At 37.6% G+C, this 20,995-nt stretch overlaps 1 protein-coding gene and 1 pseudogene across 3 annotated transcripts in view; one reads left to right on the top strand and one right to left on the bottom strand.

Annotated features, from left to right (window-relative positions):
* The window catches only part of NTRK2 (neurotrophic receptor tyrosine kinase 2), a 417,637-nt gene that overhangs the window by 313,547 nt on the left and 83,095 nt on the right, over positions 1–20,995 (bottom strand). For all 3 annotated transcript variants that reach the window (XM_074196621.1, XM_074196620.1, XM_074196622.1), the window contains exons 6-8: positions 10,145–10,281; positions 9,470–9,602; positions 5,154–5,459 (exon numbers count right to left, since the gene is read on the bottom strand). In XM_074196621.1, coding sequence (XP_074052722.1) covers positions 5,154–5,459; positions 9,470–9,602; positions 10,145–10,281 — 576 coding nt within the window. The remainder of the gene's footprint in view (positions 1–5,153; positions 5,460–9,469; positions 9,603–10,144; positions 10,282–20,995) is intronic.
* On the top strand, positions 14,794–15,688 carry LOC141495050 (SAP30-binding protein pseudogene; annotated as a pseudogene).

A 20,995-nucleotide genomic window follows, 5' to 3' on the forward strand; every position in this document is an offset into this window, starting at 1 on the left:
CCTAACATCATTTGATTATAAACTACAGGGCAGGGGTTCTGCCTTTCTTTGTATCCCTAATACTTCTGGTACATAATAAACATTTGTTGTTAACTAATACAAAAAACACACTCATTTAGTACCAGTTTTGGTTTCTGGGGTTTCTATTGTTGTTTTTTCTTTGTTTCTATATCTGATGCATGAACAGGGGTGAACAATAGGAAGGAGTTCTGAAACATCTAGATGAATGTAGATACCCCTCTCCAGTGAAAGTGAGAGATGGTATTTAATTCTATCAGCTATGTATAGAAAGAAACATAAGCCTGAGTGTGGGTTTAGGTGAAATATGTCTTCATTTAGTATGTGGGATTTAGAATGAAACTCCAGTTTAGAAGAACTACTGAATTAAATGTAAGGACACATAATTTAATCTTTAAAAAATCAGGAAAATATTTCATAAGGATAGAAGAAAGAATAATGGAAGGAAGGGAGGGAGGGAGGGAATGAGAGAGTGATGGAGGAAAGGTGGGAAAAAGAAGGAAAAAGGAAAGGAATGAATGATTGGAAATAAGAGAAATCATTTGGGAAGGTAAAATCAATATATGAACCTTATATAAACTTCTAGAGAAATTTTATCAATCAATCAATGATCTTTACACACAAGCAGCTTATAACATTACAGGTCATTCGAAGGGGACTGAGTTTATTTTCAAATTCATTTCTAGGTTGTAGCTCTAACATGGTCCTAGTTTATGTATTTAACCAATTACAACCTTAGGCTTATTTTTAGTTTCTATATGGCATATATATTATACTAAGCTCACAGATGAGTGAGACCCTACCACACCTCTAAATAGTTAGGGTAACAATTTCTACTGCTTTAAATGAATGCTCTCCCTCGTAGCTTCATTTTGCCCATAGTTCCAGCTGCAGTGGAGCTGCTGCTCAACTGAATAATGCTCTGGAAAGCAAAGCTCTAGTAGACTGACTAGTCTAGACTAGGCTAGTAGAGACTCTATAAGACAGATAGTGTAGACCTGGAAGAGAGATGAGAGACACAACACAGCAGCTACATGAAGTAAATATAAAAAATAGCAAAGGGAGGGGTACGGAGAAGGACAGAAATAAGCTTAGGGTTTTCATAGTATTTTGAATGCTGTGACAAAAACCCAGTGCTAGAATTCAGAATTGCCTATTCTACATTTGTGCTAAAATTGAAATGATGAAACTATTTTGACACCTCAAAGAAAATGAATAAATATGATCCTATCTCTGTATGGCAAGGAGACAGAAGGGTGAGTTGAAAGAGAATTTGCACCCTAGGGAAGCAAATGGGGATGGCAGCTATTTGGGAATGGGTCTTTATAGGTTTAAAACTTGATTTAAAACTCTTTAAAACTTACTAATCTCTTGTCACTTTTTCATTGAAAATAGTTTCTTTTAATTCATATGTCACATGCTGTGAATTTGAATTTACAACTACTCAAATAGTAGCATGATCTTCACTATAGTAGAGAGTTGGGCTATAACAACCTCAACTAAATAAATCCTAGCTATTTTCATCCTTCTCCTTCTCCTTTTCCTCCTCCTCCTCAGTGAGTCCCAATGTAACAACAAAAAGAACAAAAGGAAGAAAAGAATGAAAGAGAAGAGGAAGAGGCTATCAAATGTTTGCAAATGAAGTTGTTTCTTAAAGAGAAGCTTGAGAAACTAATCATCATTTTCTAGAAGAAAAAGCAATTTGGGGGCAGCTAGGTGTTGCAGTAGATAGAGCACTGAGACCCTGGAGAGGCCTTAGGAGGACTTGAGTTCAAAACCAGCCTCAGACACTTTATAATTGCCTAGCTGTGAGACCTCAGGCAAGTCACTTAATCCATTTTCTTAAACAAATAAAATTTTATAAAAAAGAAAAAGCAATTTATAATAGTTAGATTAGGATTAGATTAAAATGAAATTAGAATACAAATAACAGTGTTCAAATATGGCAAATACTGTAAAAAAATTTTAAAAGCAATACTTTTGAAATCCCAATTTCATTGTATATTGGGTCTTTTACCGCCAACTTAATTATATTCTGAAGAGGATTATTTGTGTTTATCTTAATCACTGGCTCACACCTTAGAAAATCATATAAAAATGCACTGGTGTTTTGGAATTTTTTTTAACCCCAGTACTATAACCTTCTTATAAGTCTCACTCCCAAAATCTTCAAACAGGAAATGGCTATAAATAAAAACCCTGGGATTTAGTTATAAATGTGTTCTCCCAAACATAGAAGAAAAAACAGTCAGCAGGAGATTTACTGTTGTAAAAGCAGTTATCCAGCCAAACTCACTTAAGAGAAAGATTTAATGGAAAAGACAACTGCCTGTAGTATCTGAGAAATAAATACAGATGTACCTAGCTTTGTGCAATAAATATGTTCTTGAGAAGCTATGTAAAAAAATAAATGAAAGATTGTATGAATAAAGTTATATGCAAAGAGAATTGCTGTAAATCAAGACATTTTAAATGTCTCTAAGGCATTCCTCTTTACTTGTGATATATGTTATCAAATGAAATAGCATATATAAAGAACTCTGCAAACCTTACAGATGCAGGTTCTGAGAAGGTGGGAGGAGGAAGAGGAGGGATGGAGGAAGAGAAGGATCATCCTCATCATTCCAATTGTTTAATCTCTAACATCTTTAGACTTCCACCTAGGAGCTTATTCCATTAATTATCCCCTCCTTTATTTATACCTTTGATTTTAACTCTCTACTGGTTCTTTCTTTTCTTTTCAAAAGCATACCATCTCCTCTCGATGGAAGGTGGGGGTAGAAAATAGACACTTTTATCAAGATTTTCCTCAAGACCTCTTACCCACTTAAACTACTATCCTCTCTCTCCTTCCCCTTACCTTCTAGTTAGAAGAATTCACACTTTTCTCTTATAATCCACTACAACCTGGCTTTCATCTCCACTGTATTGAAACAAGTCTCTCAAAACTTTAAATCCAATAGGGTTCACCCTGTTCTCATCCTCCTTGATCTCTCTACACTATCTGAGAGGCCTTCATAAAAATCTTGGCTTCCACAACTCCCACTGTAGAGATGAAAGATAACAACTGCTTCTGCAGTTTCTACAGCCCCACTGAAGACCCAGAAGAAAAGGTTCTGGCCACTAAACTTCTTGACATTTACAAACAACTCAACATTAGAAAGAGATATGGTTTTCATTGGAAATGACATAAGAGATGATGCAATGGTATCTTTCTGTCTGACTTGAAGCTAAAACTTCCTGTACATGTCATCTCCCCCACTTAGAATGGAAACTTTTTGAGAGCAGTCTCTATTTTTCCATTTGAATCCCAGTGCTTAGCACAGTGCTTTATCATACATTCATACCTTAACTGTACATTTTCCTGCTTTCTGCCTCTCTGACTGCTCTTTTCCCATTCTCCATTTCAAGTTTCCCCTCCTCTTCCTACCTCTTAAATTGAGGAATGATTTCCCCCTTAACTTATTCTTCAGCTACACTCTTTCCCCTTGAGATCACATCCATTCCTTTAGTTTCAATTGTAATATCTACGAGAACCTATATCTCCAAACTCATAATTCCAATTTTCCAATAGATATTGCCATCTCAATAACATCTCAAATCCAACATATACAAAATCAAATACGTCTTCCTTCAAAAAAAATTGGTTCATAGTATTGACATTCCTTCAGGCTGTTAATGACACCAACACCTTTCAAAGCACTCAAGTTTAAAAGCTCAGAAACACCTTTGACTTCTCCCTTTCCATTTCCCAACATCATTATGTCACTAAGTCTTATTGATTCTGACTCAGTAGAATTTTTTACATGTCTTCTCTAGATTCACATTGTTGCACTTTAGGTCAGGCTTCCATTATTTCACATAAGAATGCTATATTAATAATTATTTGCTCATCCTTGATTCTCTGAGCTCAAAACCATTCTATTCATTACTGCCTGATTGAACTCCCTAAAGCACAATTCTGTTCATGTCACTATTCCCTCTCATAAACCTTCAGTGGGAACCCATTTCTTGTAACCCACTAAGCACCCATTCACATCCCTTAAATATGGCCCCACACTCTTCATACCTTAGTTATATTTTTCTTCAAGTGCCCTTCCTCCTATTCTAGCTCTACCTGTCCCAATCCTATTTATCCACTGAGTTCCAGTTTAAAGGCCCCCTCCAAAAAGCCTTCCCTAATATCTCCATCTAGAAGGAACTTCTCTTTTCTGTGAACTATCATAGCATTCTTATTCACGTCTCATGACACTGTTCTCTGTACTGTAGTTATTTGTGTTCAGATCTTGTTTGTCCTATAGCTTCATGAAGTTAATGATCACATCTTATTTGCCTTTGTATTCACCACCAAACCTAGAACAGTATCCTGCATGGAGCAGGTATTCATTAAGGGTTTATTGAGCAAATGAATTTGTATAGAAAGGAAGCTTATTAAATAAATAAGGAACATTGTATTATGTTTTTCAAAGATGCAAAAATCCTTTTGTAATAAGAATTATAATCCTCCAATTTATCTGTTTTGTAAACTTACATTTATTTCTAACAAACCATACCTATACATATAGCATTATGTGCACCTCCCATTCCATTTTAGTCTCTGCCTCATATCATCTAAGTTTCCCATTCACTCCTGATCCACTTTGCCTAAATAGATACTTTTTAGATAGCTGTTAAATGATCCACTGGTTTACTACTGGACATAGATTATACCATGAAAGTTTGCCAGATGCTCCAAGATATTACCTCTATCATTCCATCAAAAGCTACTCGATTTCATGTCCTACACCTTATGGTATAATGATATATATAGCAAATCCCCTTCAGATAGGACAACCAAACCAGTTCCGTATTTGTTGATGAAATATCTGCAGCCTGAGTAGTTGCTCAACCTTTTTTTTAGGAATGAATTGCTCCCTCTGAGTACATAAGAGGCTAGATAATGCACCCTACCTAAATTTTAATTCATCAGAAAATGGTTCATGTGACTGATGAATTTCCCCTGAACCTGCAAAAAAAAAAAACCCTTCATAAATTACTTAATCCAATCCAGCTATCCTTTCATCTTTGCACAACAGAATGCACTCACTATTAGGAACCTGAATCTGTCCATAGTCACAAAGGTGTCTTGTACTCACCATCATCAATTCCAGGACGGCCCATAAAATGAGCCTGGACCCACTTCTCATCTTTGCCATATTCATTCTTGGCCATTAAGGTGTAGACACCATTGTTCATGTGAGTAGGATTATCCAGCTGAAGGCAGCCATGGTATTCGGTGTGATTGGTAACATGTATTTTAGTACAGATGTACTTAGACTCATTCAGAATGGCCCCTTGATAGAACCACTGCAGCGTTGGTTTGGGGTTTCCTTTCACAGTGAATGGAATGCACCAGTGGTGGTCTGAGGTTGGAGATTCGAGAAATGTGATAGTTGGCGCAACTAAATTGAAAGAGAGAGAGTAAATAGCACCAAAAAGCCCTGGAATATCTTCCCCCATTTGTGCTCATACTGAGGGAATTTTCTCATTAATTATTAGATTGAGGATGCAGTTTATCAGCAACTTTGGAAACCACCAAATTTTTATTTGCATCACTATCAAATTTGGGTTAGCTTTCCTCAAAAAAGTTACAGAAAGAATCTTTTTTACTCCACTTGCAAACCCACACATTGTCTCCATCAGTCTTCTCCCATCCCCCCAGTGGACTCATAATAAATGAGAACTAAACCTGGATAGATTGCAAAGAGAATTTAGAACCTGGGAGAGGTTTAACTGGCATTTATTTATGACTTATATTCCCTTCAATATTACCTGGATTTAGTCAAGATAGTGAGCACCAAAATACTCAAAGAAATTATTTCTTAGAAGTTCTGCCATGAATAAAAATAGGAAGGAAAGCACTAGAAATTCTGCAAAACGTCTAAGGAGACCATTACATACACAAACACACACACACACACACACACACACACACACACACACACACACAAAGAGTAAAGTGTAGTAAAGTGAAAGGAAACAGCATGACATTATGGAAGACACACAATGGATTGCAGGTTCCTTGGTATCAGGGACTGGTGTCTCTTCCGTCTTTGTATACTCAGAGCATAGTTAAGTGTCTGGCACAAAGTAGGTGTTTAATAAGTGTTTATTGAACTGAACTGAATACTATAAAAATCATTTTATATGCCATCATTCATGTTTAACTTATATGTACTGAGCAAGAGACAATATTCTAGGCACCATGGGAGATAAAATGATAAATGAAATATGGTTCTAGCTCTGATCAAGTGTTTTTTTTTTGCAAGGCAAATGGGGTTAAGTGGCTTGTCCAAGGCCACACAGCTAGGTAATTGTTCAGTGTCTGAGGCCAGATTTGAACTCAGGTACTCCTGACCCCAGGGCCAGTGCTCTGTCCACTGCTCCACCTAGCCATCCACTGATTAAGATTTGAGAAGATATGACTATATCTAGATATGTGTAAGTGTATGTATGTGAAAATATACACACACATATATCTATCTATCTATCTATCTATCTATATATATATATATACACAAACAATTATATAAGGGAAAAGTTGCTGCTGATGTTTACTCAGATTATGAGGCATAATAAGTTGATATTTCACACTAGCAAAAATGGTTGATCATGTAAAGCCAGCATGTCATTTGCATGAGTTGTGGATTTGTGTTAGAATCCCAAAAGTAAAATGATAATAATCGTATTTTCTAAATGTCTGTATTCATTTCTAGATCCTGGCAATATGATTATAGGTTATTAAAAGTCTAAGAATAAACTAGTCGATCTATACTTTAAAAAACTCTCACAAAAAAACCCTAAGCATTCTTAGATAACTCTTATAAATCCAAGTTTTTTGTCCTGATTTAAGAGTAAGACCCATAAAAGCTTAAATGATTATCCTAAGGTATCCCATCTGCCTTCTGGTCCAGAGGTCTTTCCACTCATCATTCTGATTCCTGTAACTATATTGGTATATACATACACACAAATTTCTGTGCATATGTGTATATATATATATATATATCTATCTACATGCATATACAATTTATGCAAATATACATGTATACCTTCACACACATGAAATTTCTAAAATAAGATACAATCAGAAGTCCAAAGTTTGGTATATAGACTAACAGACCTCTAAAGTAGAGGTGCTGGTGGTGAGGTTATAATCCATATTAGTTATCATGTTCTTCTTAGTCTACCTAAATCCTAAACCAGGGGCTTTTAACCTGGAATGCCTTGGTTCATAGACAGATTTCAGGAGTTCCACGTGCTTGAATGGGAAAACAATTACCTCTTTATTTCAGTGTAATATATATTTTGTTTATCTAAAAACATTATTCTGACAAGGGGTTCGCCAGAATGCCAAAGAGTCCCAACTTCTAAGCAATAGCTTAAAAACTCCATCCCTGGTAATAGGGATGCATGATTGGTAACAGAATTTTAATTGAAACATGGGTTCCTCATTGAAGAACTCACCATTTTAAAATGCATACATATTTCAGTCCAGGCAAGTTTTCATAGAATATAACAGCACATAAAGGTTGAAGAAAGAGGCCAATTAGTTTCACTAGTCAGGTAAAAACTCCAGTAATCAGAATTAACCATTTTCACTGAAGTTTTAAACTCATAAATTTTGTGTCTCATTTTAAGAGAATCCATTGGTAAAAATATGCCCTTATAAAATAGATCAATTAAAGGACAATTATTCATTTTTTTCAAAGTAGTTTAGCTTACAGAAAGATGTGCCATCTTTCCTTAAAATATTTTTTTCAAATAAACCTTAGAAAATTTACTCTATTAGAAAAAATTATTTATCTCCATACTTTAACACCATGCCTATTCCATCACATGGAATTCATCTTAAAAACAGAATTATGGGTCAATGCTAAAACTTGGCTATCAAAAACCACCTTCTGCAAAGAAGATTGAGAGTAGTGCTTTACCTTCCACAAATCTGCTCTTATTTCAGGACAAACCACTTCTACCACCATGCCCAGAGAGAACTGAAGAATTAGCTCAGTTTCCAGGAAATCTGATTAACAGAACTGAAGGTGAAGAGTTCTTTTCCCATGGTCATGGATAAGAGTGACTTCAGATTCAATTCAGCTGATGGTGAATGCTCTCATAGAGATAAATAATGAGTTCATTACAGACTAAGCATGGTGGCAAGACTGGCTATTAGAGAACCAAAGCTTGGTATTTATCATCCAACAAGGAAATACCAATTATGGCTATGGGTCTACACAAATATGATAACATATATACACATATGTACATATGTACAATTAATGCTTATGAATGTTCAATATCCAAATATGAATAGAAATATCATTATTAACCCTATTTACTCAGAACTTGAAATAATTTGAACAAAGCAGATGTAATTCATCCTAAACAAAATTTTCAAAAAGGGAAGCATAACTTGGGACTTTCATTTTTATGACATGTCATGTAGAGTTACTAAAAATCTTATTTTTAAATTTCTTACCTTATCTATTAATACCAATGTTATCTTCATTCTCAAAACATTTTAATAAAGCAATAGTACTTTTGAAAAATATTCCATAGAAAATATTTTTTCTTATTGTGTAAGGCAAGGGCATGGTGGTAAGTGTTTAACAATCAATTTTCTGAAAAAATGTAAGTAGGACATATTTTTAAGTAGAATCTTCATTGTTAACATTTTTCTATCACTTTCTTAAGTCTAGACAATCAACAAAACAATAAATCAAGCCTTGATTTGTAGCATTTGCAAATTTCCAAGGTGCAAATGTTCACACTGAAAATCTAATAATGGCTTCTCATGACTCAATTGAAGCTAGTTCCAGCACAACCCAAGAACTATACCTATACCTTAATCAATCCAATTCCAAATTAATGAATTAAGTTTACTGTATCATAAAGATACCACACACAAACACACACATACTCACACACAGACACAAACATACACACACACACACACATGAAATTTCTTAAAACTATTCCTAGTTATTAACCCTTTTTAGTGATAGCATGGAAACCTCAATATTTTTAGCAATTTGATTATCTGGATTCAAATCATAGATGATATTAATAAAATAAAGTCAAAAAACTCAAAAATACATACTAAAAGGAAAAGAAAAAAACAACAGGACAAGTCCAAGAGTTTAAAAAAAGTCTAAGAGAAAGAAAAAAGGAATCAAAAGATACTTTAAAGAGAAATCAACCAAGTAACAGGAACCAATAAAAGAGAGACATCAAAAAGAACTGGAAGAAAAGGAAGTCAATAACCTTAGTTATGTACATGGCACACATTTTGTAGATTTTGCTAACATACTGGACAACATCATTGATTAACAACCTGAAAATTAAAATAGTAAAGGGCATTTTTGACCAAAATTATCTGTTACTGAAAATGTATGCACGTCTATTTACGTACAATGCACCGTGAGGTTGACAATATCTTGCGCTTCTCCTACAATGTTTTCTGCCACACAAGAGATTTGTTTTCCACTGTCATCAGATGAAATGTTAGTTATCTTTAAGGAGGCCGATGCCTTGTTTGTTTCATTCTACAAATGAATAAACAGAACAAAAAATAATCAGTTGTTAGGAAGAGACCAGAGTGAAATGATTTTTGTTTCCACACCTTGCAAAAGCAAGAAAAAAGAAAGTCACAAAAACCTCCCTGCCTGTATCTAGCTCAGGGTCATAAAGCAAGGCATAAAAGAGTTACTTTCACCTTTACAGATGACACATTCTCAGGTGATACAGCTGCAATGCTCCTTTATTTGCCACTTACCTTTTTCCAAGGAAAAAGACTACAAGGAGTTTGACTCACCTGGCTTACGTAGTCATCACGACCTCACTGCGGATATATAGACTTTTCCTTCTATGGGGTGTACATAAACTAAAATGCAAATCTGTTTGTATCACACAATCTGTTCTGGTCTTTCTTGATTAAAAACAGATGGAAAATAAATGTAAGTCAAAACTCACTTTCCATTTCTATTTGTATTCTGGAAAATATTAAATGATGATCACCGGGTTTAATACTATCTCAAGTAGAAATATCATGTGTCTGAATTATTACACAGCTGAACATAAACCTTACCATATGTTTGGAAACCAGATTACCGACATCCCAGGATACATCAGGAGCTGGATGTCCTGATGTGTTACAAAACAATGTGATGGACTTCCCTTCCTCAACTGTGAGATTGGGTGTGATCAGATTTGCTGATGGCACAACTACAGAACAAAAAGGAACAATAGTCACATACTTAAATAGTGGAATGCTTGGGGGAAATAAAAGCCAAAGAATAAATACTCCAATGAATTATCCAGCCCCTTGAAACCAATCATAGATTTTTATGCTGAAATACATAAAGGAGCCAAGTTCAAAAGTATTATAGATTTAATATGGACAAAAATTGCTCCACCAAAATTTTAAAATTTTCCCTTTCATTATTATGAATTTGACCAACATCAATAATAATGTTTCCCAAAACAAAGTACAGAAAGTGCTACAATTGAAGTCATAAATCTCCATTAAAAACGACTTCTTCTTTTGTACATTTCAAATTCTTGCTTATCAATATTCTGGTCCATAGTTTTACACTCTTCTGTTTATTTTTTAGATGGGTACTTTTTTATTACTTTTCCTTCACTTTTTTTTTTTTTAAGAATGACCACTACTGAAGATGGTGACAAGAGCAGATTGTGTCTTAGGCGCTCTCTCATAAATGTTTGAAACTAAGGACTTTGACTAAATTTTCCAGAGACGGAACCCACAGAGGGACCCAGTGAGTCTGTTCTCCCACTGAAGGTAACCTGGAAAAGAGCAGAAAGGCTCTGCTCCCCAGGGCTGGAGGGGCAGCCCGCCAGAGGAGTGGCCTGCCAGAGCAAAAGAACTTCAGCCTCCTGGAGGTAGCCCCAGGGCGCTGGGAGCCACGGCTCACAGCAGCGGAGGAGTCTCCTGAGTGACTCCCCAGGGAGCACTGGGCACAAATTGGGGGAACAATGGGGGACCTCTGCCAGAGGTCCAGCCCTCAGGGCACACAGCAAGCAGCATGGCCACAGCAGCCCAGATCCAGGAACAGAAGCAGGCAGAGCCAGTAAGCAAGAGCCCCCAAGGCATGAGTCCATTGAACCTAGGGAGGGGAGTGAAGAGAGAGACTGCAGAGCTCTGCCCCTGGAACAGGACTCTGGGGCTCTGACCACATTCAGATCCTGATCGCAGTCTAGGCCCCCCATAAAACATCAGGGGCCCCCTCCACCTCAGCCCCATAGCATATGGTCATTCACAGACCAGGGGGGAGGACAGAGCCTCATACACTGAGACCCTTGTGGGAGTGTCCCAAAAGCTCAGGAAGCACCCCAAAAACAGGCTTAGTCTGGGAAAATGAGCAAGCAGAGAAAAAAAGAGGAACACCATTGAGAAATACATTATCTATGATCCCAAGAAGGATCAATATACTCAGTCTGAAGATGAGGAAGCACAAGCTCCTGCATCTAAAGACTTCAAGAAAAAAACAGAATTTGGGCTCAGGCTATGACAGAGCTCAAAAAAGACTTTGAAAATCAAATGAGGGAGTTAGAAGAAAAACTGGGAAAAGAAATGAGAGAGATGCAGGAAAAACATGAAAATGAAGTCAGCAGCCTAGTCAAGGAAATCAAAAAAATACTGAAGAAAATAGCATGTTAAAAACCAGCTTAGGTCAAATGGATAAAACAGTTCAAAAAGTTATTGAAGAGAAGAATGCTTTAAAAAGCAAATTTGGCTAGATGGAAAAAGAGATAAGAAAACTCTCTGAGGAAAACAAATCCTTCAGACAAAGAATAGAAGTCAGGGAGATTGATGAATTTATAGAAATCAGGACTCATTACTTCAAAACCAAAAAGATGAAAAATTAGAAGAAAACGTGAAACATCTCATTGAAAAAACAGCTGATATGGAAAACAGATTTAGGAAAGATAATTTAAAAATTATTGGAATACCTGAAAGTCATGATCAGGAAAAGAGCCTTGACATCATTTTCAAAAAATTACTACAGGAAAATTTCCCTGATATCCTAGAAGCAGAGGGCAAAATAGAAATGGAGAGAATCCACCAATCCATCCAAGAAAGAGATCTCAAAAAACCAACCCCTAGGAATATTATAGCCAAGTTCCAAAATTCCCAAGTCAAAGAGAAAATATTACAAGTAGCCAGAAGGATACAATTCAAATATCGTGGAGCTGCAGTCAGGATCACACAGGACTTAGCAGCAACTACATTAAAAGCTCGTAGGGCTTGGAATATAATATACCAGAAGGAAAAAGAGCTTGGAATGCAACCAAGAATCAACTACCCAGCAAAATGAATGCCCTCTTCCAGGGAAAAAGATGGACTTTCAATGAACCAGGGGAATTTCAGATATTCCTGTTGGAATGGCCAGAGCTGAACAGAAGGTTTGATCTTCAGATACAGGACTCAGGTAAAGCATAGAAGTGGAGGAGAAGGGGAAAATATGAGGGACTTAATGATGATGATAAACTGCATGTATTCCTGCATAGAAAAATGACACTGATAATACTCATATGAACCTTCTCAGTTAATAGAGCCGGTAGAGGGTGCTTTTATAGTTGAAGCACAGGAGAAAGCTGAATTTGAAGATAAAATATGGTGTAAAAATGGAGTCAATAGAAAAAAGGGAAATGTAATGGGAGAAAGAAAAAGGAGAGGGGGAATAGGCCAAGATATTTCACATAATAAGATTTTTCTTTATTACAATGAGCTATTGCAATGATATGGAAGGAGGGAAGACAAGGGGGAATGAGGGAATCTTTGCTCTCATCAGAGGTGGGGAAACAGCATATATACTCAATGGGGTATAGGCATCTGGAGTAAGAAGAAGAGGGGGGGGACAGGGGGAAGGGGGCGATGTGAGTGATGGAGGAGAGGATGGACCATGGGGGAACAGTGGTCAGATATAACACATTTTCTTTTTTACTTCTTGCAAGGGGGCTGGGATTGGATGGCCTGTCCGGGACCATAGAGCCAGGTGGATGCTGGGCCTAAGGGGTGGTAGGGGGCTCAGCGCCTCTTAGCCCCAGAGCCGGGGATCTGTCTGCTGCACCACTCAGATACCCTACAGCAGAGTCAGAGTGAAAGGAGAGAGAAAATATAGTACATGGTAGTGGAGAAATATAAAAGGAGGGAGTTGCGATCAGCAATGGCAACGGTGGAAAAATATGGAACTAACTTTTGCGATGAACTTATAAAGAATGTGATCCACCTGCAACAGAGTTGTTGGTGTTGGAACAAAGAATGAAGTGCTTTTTTATTATTATTATTTTGGGGAAGGGTGCAGGGCAAATGGGGCTGGGTGGCCTGCCTGGGGCTGCATAGCAGGGTGTCTGAGGATTTGGACCCGGGTGCTCCTGGCTCAAGGGCCAATGCTCTGTCCATCACCCAGCCACCCCTACTATTATTACTATTTTACTTTATTTTGGGTCTTTTTTTTTCTTTTTTTGGTTTTTGAAGGGCAGTGGGGTTGGGGTGGCTTGCATGCCACACGGCTGGGTGATTGTTGGGTGCATGGGGCCAGACATGGGCTTGGGTGCTCCTGGCTCCAGGGCTGGTGCTCCATCCATTGTGCCACCTGGCCATACCTACAATTATTACTATTACTTTTTTTTAATTTTAATTTTTTCTCTCCCCTTTATCGCTCAAGCGAGTCTATATTTTTTGGGGGGAGGGGGTATTTTGTTTACTCTTAAACAAGAATATTTTATTAATGCATAAAAATTATTTGTACAAAATGAGAATATATATTAAATATTAAAAAAAAGAATGACCACTACCATCCTTCTAAAACTTTCCTACTTCAAAAAAAAAAATAGGACTCCCTTGTATCAAGTAAGTATGGTCCCCAAAACATCACCATATATTGGGCATATTTGAAAAATTGTCTTATTCTGCACCTGACTAGTTCATCACCTCTTGGCCAGGAGGAAGGAGTCATCATTTATCATAAGTCTTCTGGACTCACAACTGGATCCCAACACTGATTCCATTTACAATGACATAATCATTGTATAAATGTATCAGTCCATAAAAATCTTCAGTTTTCAACATTACTTTCAGTGCAGTGATGTTTTATTACATCATATACCATCATTCAGTCATCCATTTCCCAGTTGATGTCAATTATAGTTTCATAATATACTTTTTGATCAGAAAACTTTAAAAAGTGCTTGTAAAGATCATTACAGAATAATGTGTTTGGTATATCTGTGTCTAATACTTATTTGTATTTTCCACAGAACCTAACTCCGTGTCCTAAATGCAATATTGACACCTAAAACATGTTTAAGTACCTGGTTCCTTCCCCCCCCTTCTCCCATATTTTTCCAAGAACATTAAAATCCTGAGGTTTAGACTACACCTATGGGGGTTCATTTTCTTCATCTAAAATGGGAGAGTATTCACTAGATGATCCTTAGAATCTCTTCCATCTTTGATATTTCATGATTCTATAGTTTTAAAATAAAAACTATTTTTTAAAAAATTCTTTTCTTTTAAAAATTAAAGCCTTGGGAAGGTGGGGGTCAGATCAGGAAGGAGTTCGCTCTTTTTGATTGGCTCCTTCTCAGGGGCAAAGGTCAGGGAAGGAGGAAGTGAGGGTGTGGCAGGACTTCCTGTAGACTGTGGAAAGGGGAGCTCTCTTGAAATAGGAGCTTGGCTTCCCAGCCACAGTCATCCAGGAGTGTTCTGCCATGGCTGGGGGTCACCCGTGTTTCCCTAGTGGGATAAGGGCAGGAAGTGCCACAGCTGGAGAGGAACAAGGGAAAATAGCATCTGAAGCTCATGGAGATGAGGATTTTTCTCTATGGGACATGAAGATAGTCAGGAGGAAGAAGATGGAGAAAACAAGACAGTTGGGAAAATGACATCTAGAGAATAAAAAACTTGAGGCTGGTGACCAAAAGGAATTTCCAGAACTGGAAGAGAAAGAGATCCCCCAAGAGCTGGTTACCTCCTTTTCTGAGTCAGAAATATGTCTGCAAATGAGTTTGAAATCCCCCCCACCCAGAGTCTCCTGGCAGATGCTCAAATCATGTCCAGGAAAAGATACAGAAATTGTTTGAGCCTAGAGAAAGAAGGGATTTTTGAAAGCCCAGCATCAAGGAGAAGCTTATCCAATATTGTTAAATTGATGAGATTGGCACCAATTATCTCAGGAATATGTTTGATGCCCTCCCCCCCATAAATGGTCTGAAACCTCTTAATATGATTGAATATAACTTGAATATAATATAATTGAATATAATATAATTAATATAACATGATTGAAATGGACAAGTTGGAGGAAAAAAAAGGAGAGAACAAAAATTAAGTGTGACTAGCACCAAGAAGGGAATCATAGCTAATACCACCACAGAAAGTGTTAGTGGAATTCTGCTAACCCAGGGTCAACAATAGCGCAGCCTACCAATGTTTTACCACCATTGCTACCCCACCAGCCATTGTTATGGTGACAATCAGTGGTAGTGGTTCCAAGACCATAGTCATCTCAGCTGTAGACACCATTGTGAAGAAAGCTAAGCAATGATAAATCTGGTACAGAGATGGACATATTTCTTTTGTTATTTTTTAAAAATTTTTTACAATTCTTTCCCCAATCTTGCTTTCCTTCCCGCATCCCCCACAGAATGCAGTCTATTAGTCGTTACATTTTTTCCATGGTATACATTGATCTAAGTTGAATGTGATGAGAGAGAAATCATATCCCTAAGGAAGAAAAATAAAGTATTATTGCACTAATGGAATGAGCAAGTCCATCAAGGTTTGTTGCTGTTAGGGTACACAATGTTATTCTGGTTCTGCTCATCTTGCTCAGCAAATCATCCATGCAAATCTTTCTGGGCTTCCCTGAATTCCTATTCATCCTGGCTTCTAATAGAACTATAGCGTTCCATCACATACATATACCACATTGTGTTAAGTCATTCTCCAATTGAAGGACATTTATGTTAATTTCCAATTCTTTCCCACCACAAACAGAACTGCTGTGGATATTTTTGTACAAGTGATTTTTTTATACATTACTAAAATATTCTTGTTTAAGAGTAAACATAATACCCCCTCCCCCCAAAAAATAGACCTTCATGAGAAATAAAGTAAAGGAAAGAGAAAAATAATTTGTTTCAGTATGTTCTGATACCATCAACTCTGTCTCTCAGGTGGATCACATTCTTTATTAAGTCCATCATAAAAGTTACTTCCATATTTTTGCACTGTTGCTATTTCTGATTGTAGATCCCTCCATCCATTCCTCCCTGCTACCATGTATTTTCTCTCTCCTTTCACTCTGTCCTTCTTCTAAAATGTGCTGTAGGGAGGCTGAGTAGCACAGCAGACTGATCCCCGGGCCTGGGGCCAAGGGGCCACAAGCCCACATACCACTCCTGAGACCAAGCATCCACCCAGCCCCATGGTCCCAGACAGGGCACCCAATCCCAGCCTCTTGTGAGAAGTAAAAAAGAAAATGTGCTATATCTGATTGTTCTCTCCTATGATCCATCCTCTCCTCTATCACCCACATCCCCTCCTTCCACCTTCCCCCTTCTCTCCTTTTTACTCTAGATGTCTATACCCTATTGAGTATGTATGCTGTTTCCTCTCAGCCATTTCTGATGAGAATGAAGGTTCCCTCATTCCCCCCTCGCCTTCACCCCTTCCATATCATTGCAAAAGCTCAATGTAAAAAGAAGAAAAAAATGTCTTTTATATGAAATATCTTAGCCTATTCTACCTCTCCTTTCTTTCACTCCCAGTGCATTTTCCTTGTAGCCATTGACTCCATTTTTACAATATATCTTCAGATTCAGCTCTCTCCTGTGCTTTATCTATAAAAGCTCCTGCTACCTGCTCTATTAAATGAGGAGTTTCATATGAGTATTATCAGTATCATTTTTCTATGCAGGAATACATGTAGTTCATCATTAAGTCCCTCATATTTTTCCCTTCTCCTCTACTCTCTATGCTTCACCTGAGTCCTGTATTTCAAAGTCAAACTTTCTGTTCAGCTCTGGTCATTTCAACAGGAACATTTGAAATTGTCCTGGTTCATTGAAAGTCCATCTTTCCCCTAGAAGAGGATGTTCAGTTTTGCTGGGTAGTTGATTCATGGTTGCATTTCAAGCTTTTTTGCCTTCCGGAATATTATATTCCAAGTCTTATGAGCCATTAATATAGTTGCTGCTTGTAATATTTTCTGCTTGACTTGGGAGTTCTAGAACTTGACTAAAATATTCCTGGGGGGGTTGTATTTTGGATTTCTTTCCAGGTGAGATCAGTAGATTCTCTCCATTTCTATTTTGCCCTCTGCTTCTAGTATATCAGGACAATTTTCCTGTAGGATTTCTTTAAAAATGAGGTCAAGGTTTTTTTTCCTAATCATGACTTTCAGTATTCCAATAATTTTTAAATTATCTTTTTTGAATCTCTTTTCAAGATCAGCTGTTTTTTCAATGAAATTTTTCACATTTTCTTCTAATTTTTCATTCTTTTAGTGTTGAAGTATTGTGTCTTGACTTCTCATAAAGTCATCAGTTTCCTTTAGCTCCATTCTACATCTGAAGGATGTGTTTTCCTCAGAGAGCTTTCTTATCTCCTTTTCTATCTGGCCATTTTTGGTTTTTTAAAGCATTCTTCTCCTCAATGACTTTTTGAACTGCTTTATCCATTTGATCTATGCTAGTTTTTAACATGTTATTTTCTTCAGCATTTTTTTGGATCTCCTTGACTAAGCTGCTGACTTCTTTTTCATGTTTTTCCTGCATCTCTCTCATTTCTTTTCCCAATTTTTCTTCTATCTTCCTTGCTTGTTTTTAAAATCTTTTTTGAGCTCTGGTATAGCCTAAGCCCAACTTCCATTTTTCATGGAGTCTTTAGATGCAGGCTTTATACTTCCTTATCTTCAGATTGAATATTTTGATCCTTCTTGGGATCATAGACAAAGAATTTCTCAATGGTGTTCCTCTTTTTTCTCTGTTTATTCATTTCTCTAGACTGTGCCTGGTTTGGGGGTGCTTCTTGAGTTTTTGAATATTATTGGGACACCCACTTTGGAGGGGTATTTTGGGACACCTCACTGGGACCTTTATTCCTCCAAGGTCTTATGTTCTAGATGACCACAGGCACTCCCCTCTGCCCTGGAGCTGTGAGGAGGCTCCTTGCTATCTTAGTATGGAAGGCCAAACTGCAACCTGGATGTGAGTGTGGTCAAACAGCAGAGTCCTGCCCCAGGGAGAGCAGAGAGATTTCTGCAGTCTCCCCTGACCTCCTTACCATCTTTGGGCTGTGCTCTGGAGGTGCAGGCTGTTTTCTCCAATTCTCGCTGCAGGTTCTGTGGCCAGTACTCCTCACTCCACACACATTCTGGTGTAGCAGAGTTCTCTCACAGCCCCTTAAAGCTATTGCCAGTGATCCCTAGGCTGGGCTAGGTTGGTCTGTGGTCTGGGATGCACTGTGGCCATGGCTTTTGTCCAACCCCCAGTCCTGGTGAAACAAACCTTTCTCGCAGAATTTCTGAGTTATCTTGGACTGGGAAAATATATCACTCAGTCTTTCTGTGGGTTCTGCCCCTCTAAATTTTGGCTAGAGTCATAATTTGTTGGCTTTTGGAGTTTTGGGGGTAAGGAGTTCTGAGAAATGCTGCCTTCACACTGCCATCTTGGCTCCACCCCCCCCCACCCACATATTTCTTGAGAGATAGGAAATGCTATACCATGACTATGCCAAGATAATGATTTCAAGATGTGGAATGCCACCTTGGACATGGCATTCCTTAACCTTATTTGATTAAGGCTTTCCAAAGAGATTCCCATCAATAATAGATGGGTTTCTGTCTTGCGATCCTTGACAAAACATTCTCTTTCTAGTTCTAGTGAGTGACCCTTTAGCCTAGTCATCCAGAAGGACTCTTGTTGCCATGGGAGGTACTACAGACTACTTACAATCATGTTAATTTGTCATCCATTGTTCTATTAAAAGTGCTATATCAATATTTTTTTAAAAAGCAACCCATATCTAAATAGTTTCCAAATATTAAATATTTGAAGATTACTAATACTGAATAAACTTTTAGTTCCAAGATATTTTTCAGAAACATTACCCATATACCATTTTTTCTTTTGCATTTCCATGCCAGATTCTACTAAGAGAAAGATGTGATGTGACATGTTTTATCCTATCCAAGAAGCATTTATTAAACATGTATTATCCACAAGGCACTGGAGCCACAATAATAAAATTGTTTCTGACTGCAAGGGGCTTACATTCTATTGAATAGGTAAACAGATCACTGATAATTTGACATGATGATTTGAGGAGAAGGGAGGATACTCTAACAAACAGGCGAAATAGAAATAGATTCCCATAGGAAGTAGCAGGTGAGCTGAGCTTTAAAGGAAAGTAGAAAATGTTTGTTCTACAGAGGAGAGGTGTGTGTGAAATTATCTATGTAAAGGAGCAGAGGTGGAAGATAGAAAGCAAATTCAAAGAATAGCAAGAAAGCCAATTTGCTTGGAAAGAAAGATGTATGAAAGAGGAATTTTCAAATAAGCTCAAAAGATACTAGAATTAGATTATAAAGGGATTTAAAAGTTCATTCAGGAAGTTTACATTTTACCTTTACATGCAAGAGGGAGATACTAGAGGTTCTCAAAGGGAAGTGATATGGTCTGACTTGTGCTTTAGGAAGATTATTTTGACAGCTCTGAGGAGGATAGCTGGTAAGGGAGATATTGACAGCTGGGGGTCTGATTAGGTTCCCATCATAGTAGTCTTGAAAAGATGTAATGAGGACCTGAGCTAAGAGAGTGGTTATGCGAATATTGAGGAGTCATATGTAAGAGATGCAAAAGAAGTAAGACTGGGGGGCTAGGTGGCACAGTAGATAGAGCACTAGCTCTGGAGTCAGGAGTACCTGAGTTCAAATCCAGCCTCAGACACCTGTGTGGCCTTGGGCAAGCCACTTAACCCCATTGCCTTGCAAAAAAAACCTTAAAAAATAGAAGTAAGATTAATATTTGGCAACCTATTTCAAGATATGTACACTGAGTGAAAATGATATGCCAAGGCCAACACCAACATCTAGGAGCCTGGAAGAATGGTGTTGCCTTTAATAGGGATGTTAGCTGAATCCATGGCAGATGATATCACTAAGAGAGAAGGAATAGAGAGAGAGAGAAAAGAAGAGGTCCCAAAGCAAATCATTAGGGGAACTCCATTAGGGCAGAAATTAATCCAAAAAAAAAAAAAAAGAAACTGAAGAGTGGTCAGACAAGAAGGAAGAAAACTTGGAGACTGCAGAGTTACAAAAACCCTAGGGAAGAGATTATTTCAGAAGATCAGGGATGTCAAATACTACAGAAAGATCAAAGGGGATAAGGACAGATTTGACAAGGAAAATATCTAAACTATTTAACATAGCCTATCCAACACATAGAAGGAGCAGATACACAGTGAGCCTTATGTATTCCTCAGTGTTCCAGCCAATGCTCCCTTCCTTTTGTGCCTCTTGGTGAAATCAGACTCCTCCATCCCCATCCCTATGGGAGGGAACCCAAAGTCCCAGCTCTACTCCTATCTATGGACTCATTCCCTCTTCCTAATATAGCAAAACAGAAAAGGCCATTTACATTGCTCGAATGAATACAGATCTTTACCTGCCATAAATCTTTTGGTAGGAAGAACAACCAGGCCTTTCCACTGTCATCTATTCTAAGGCCTTGTGAAATGCCCTGAAGCTACAACTTTTGTACTTCCATTTGCCCCACAGCAAAAACATCTTACTATGTGGTATCCCCCAATTAGAATGTGAGCTTCTATCACTTCTCTATTTGTATCTCAAGAACTTATAGACAACATCTAGTAAGCACTTAAGGAATGCATTCATTTATATCACAAATA

Source organism: Macrotis lagotis, chromosome 8 (genome assembly GCF_037893015.1).
Source record: "Macrotis lagotis isolate mMagLag1 chromosome 8, bilby.v1.9.chrom.fasta, whole genome shotgun sequence".
In the NCBI taxonomy this organism is placed as follows: Eukaryota; Metazoa; Chordata; class Mammalia; order Peramelemorphia; family Peramelidae; genus Macrotis; species Macrotis lagotis.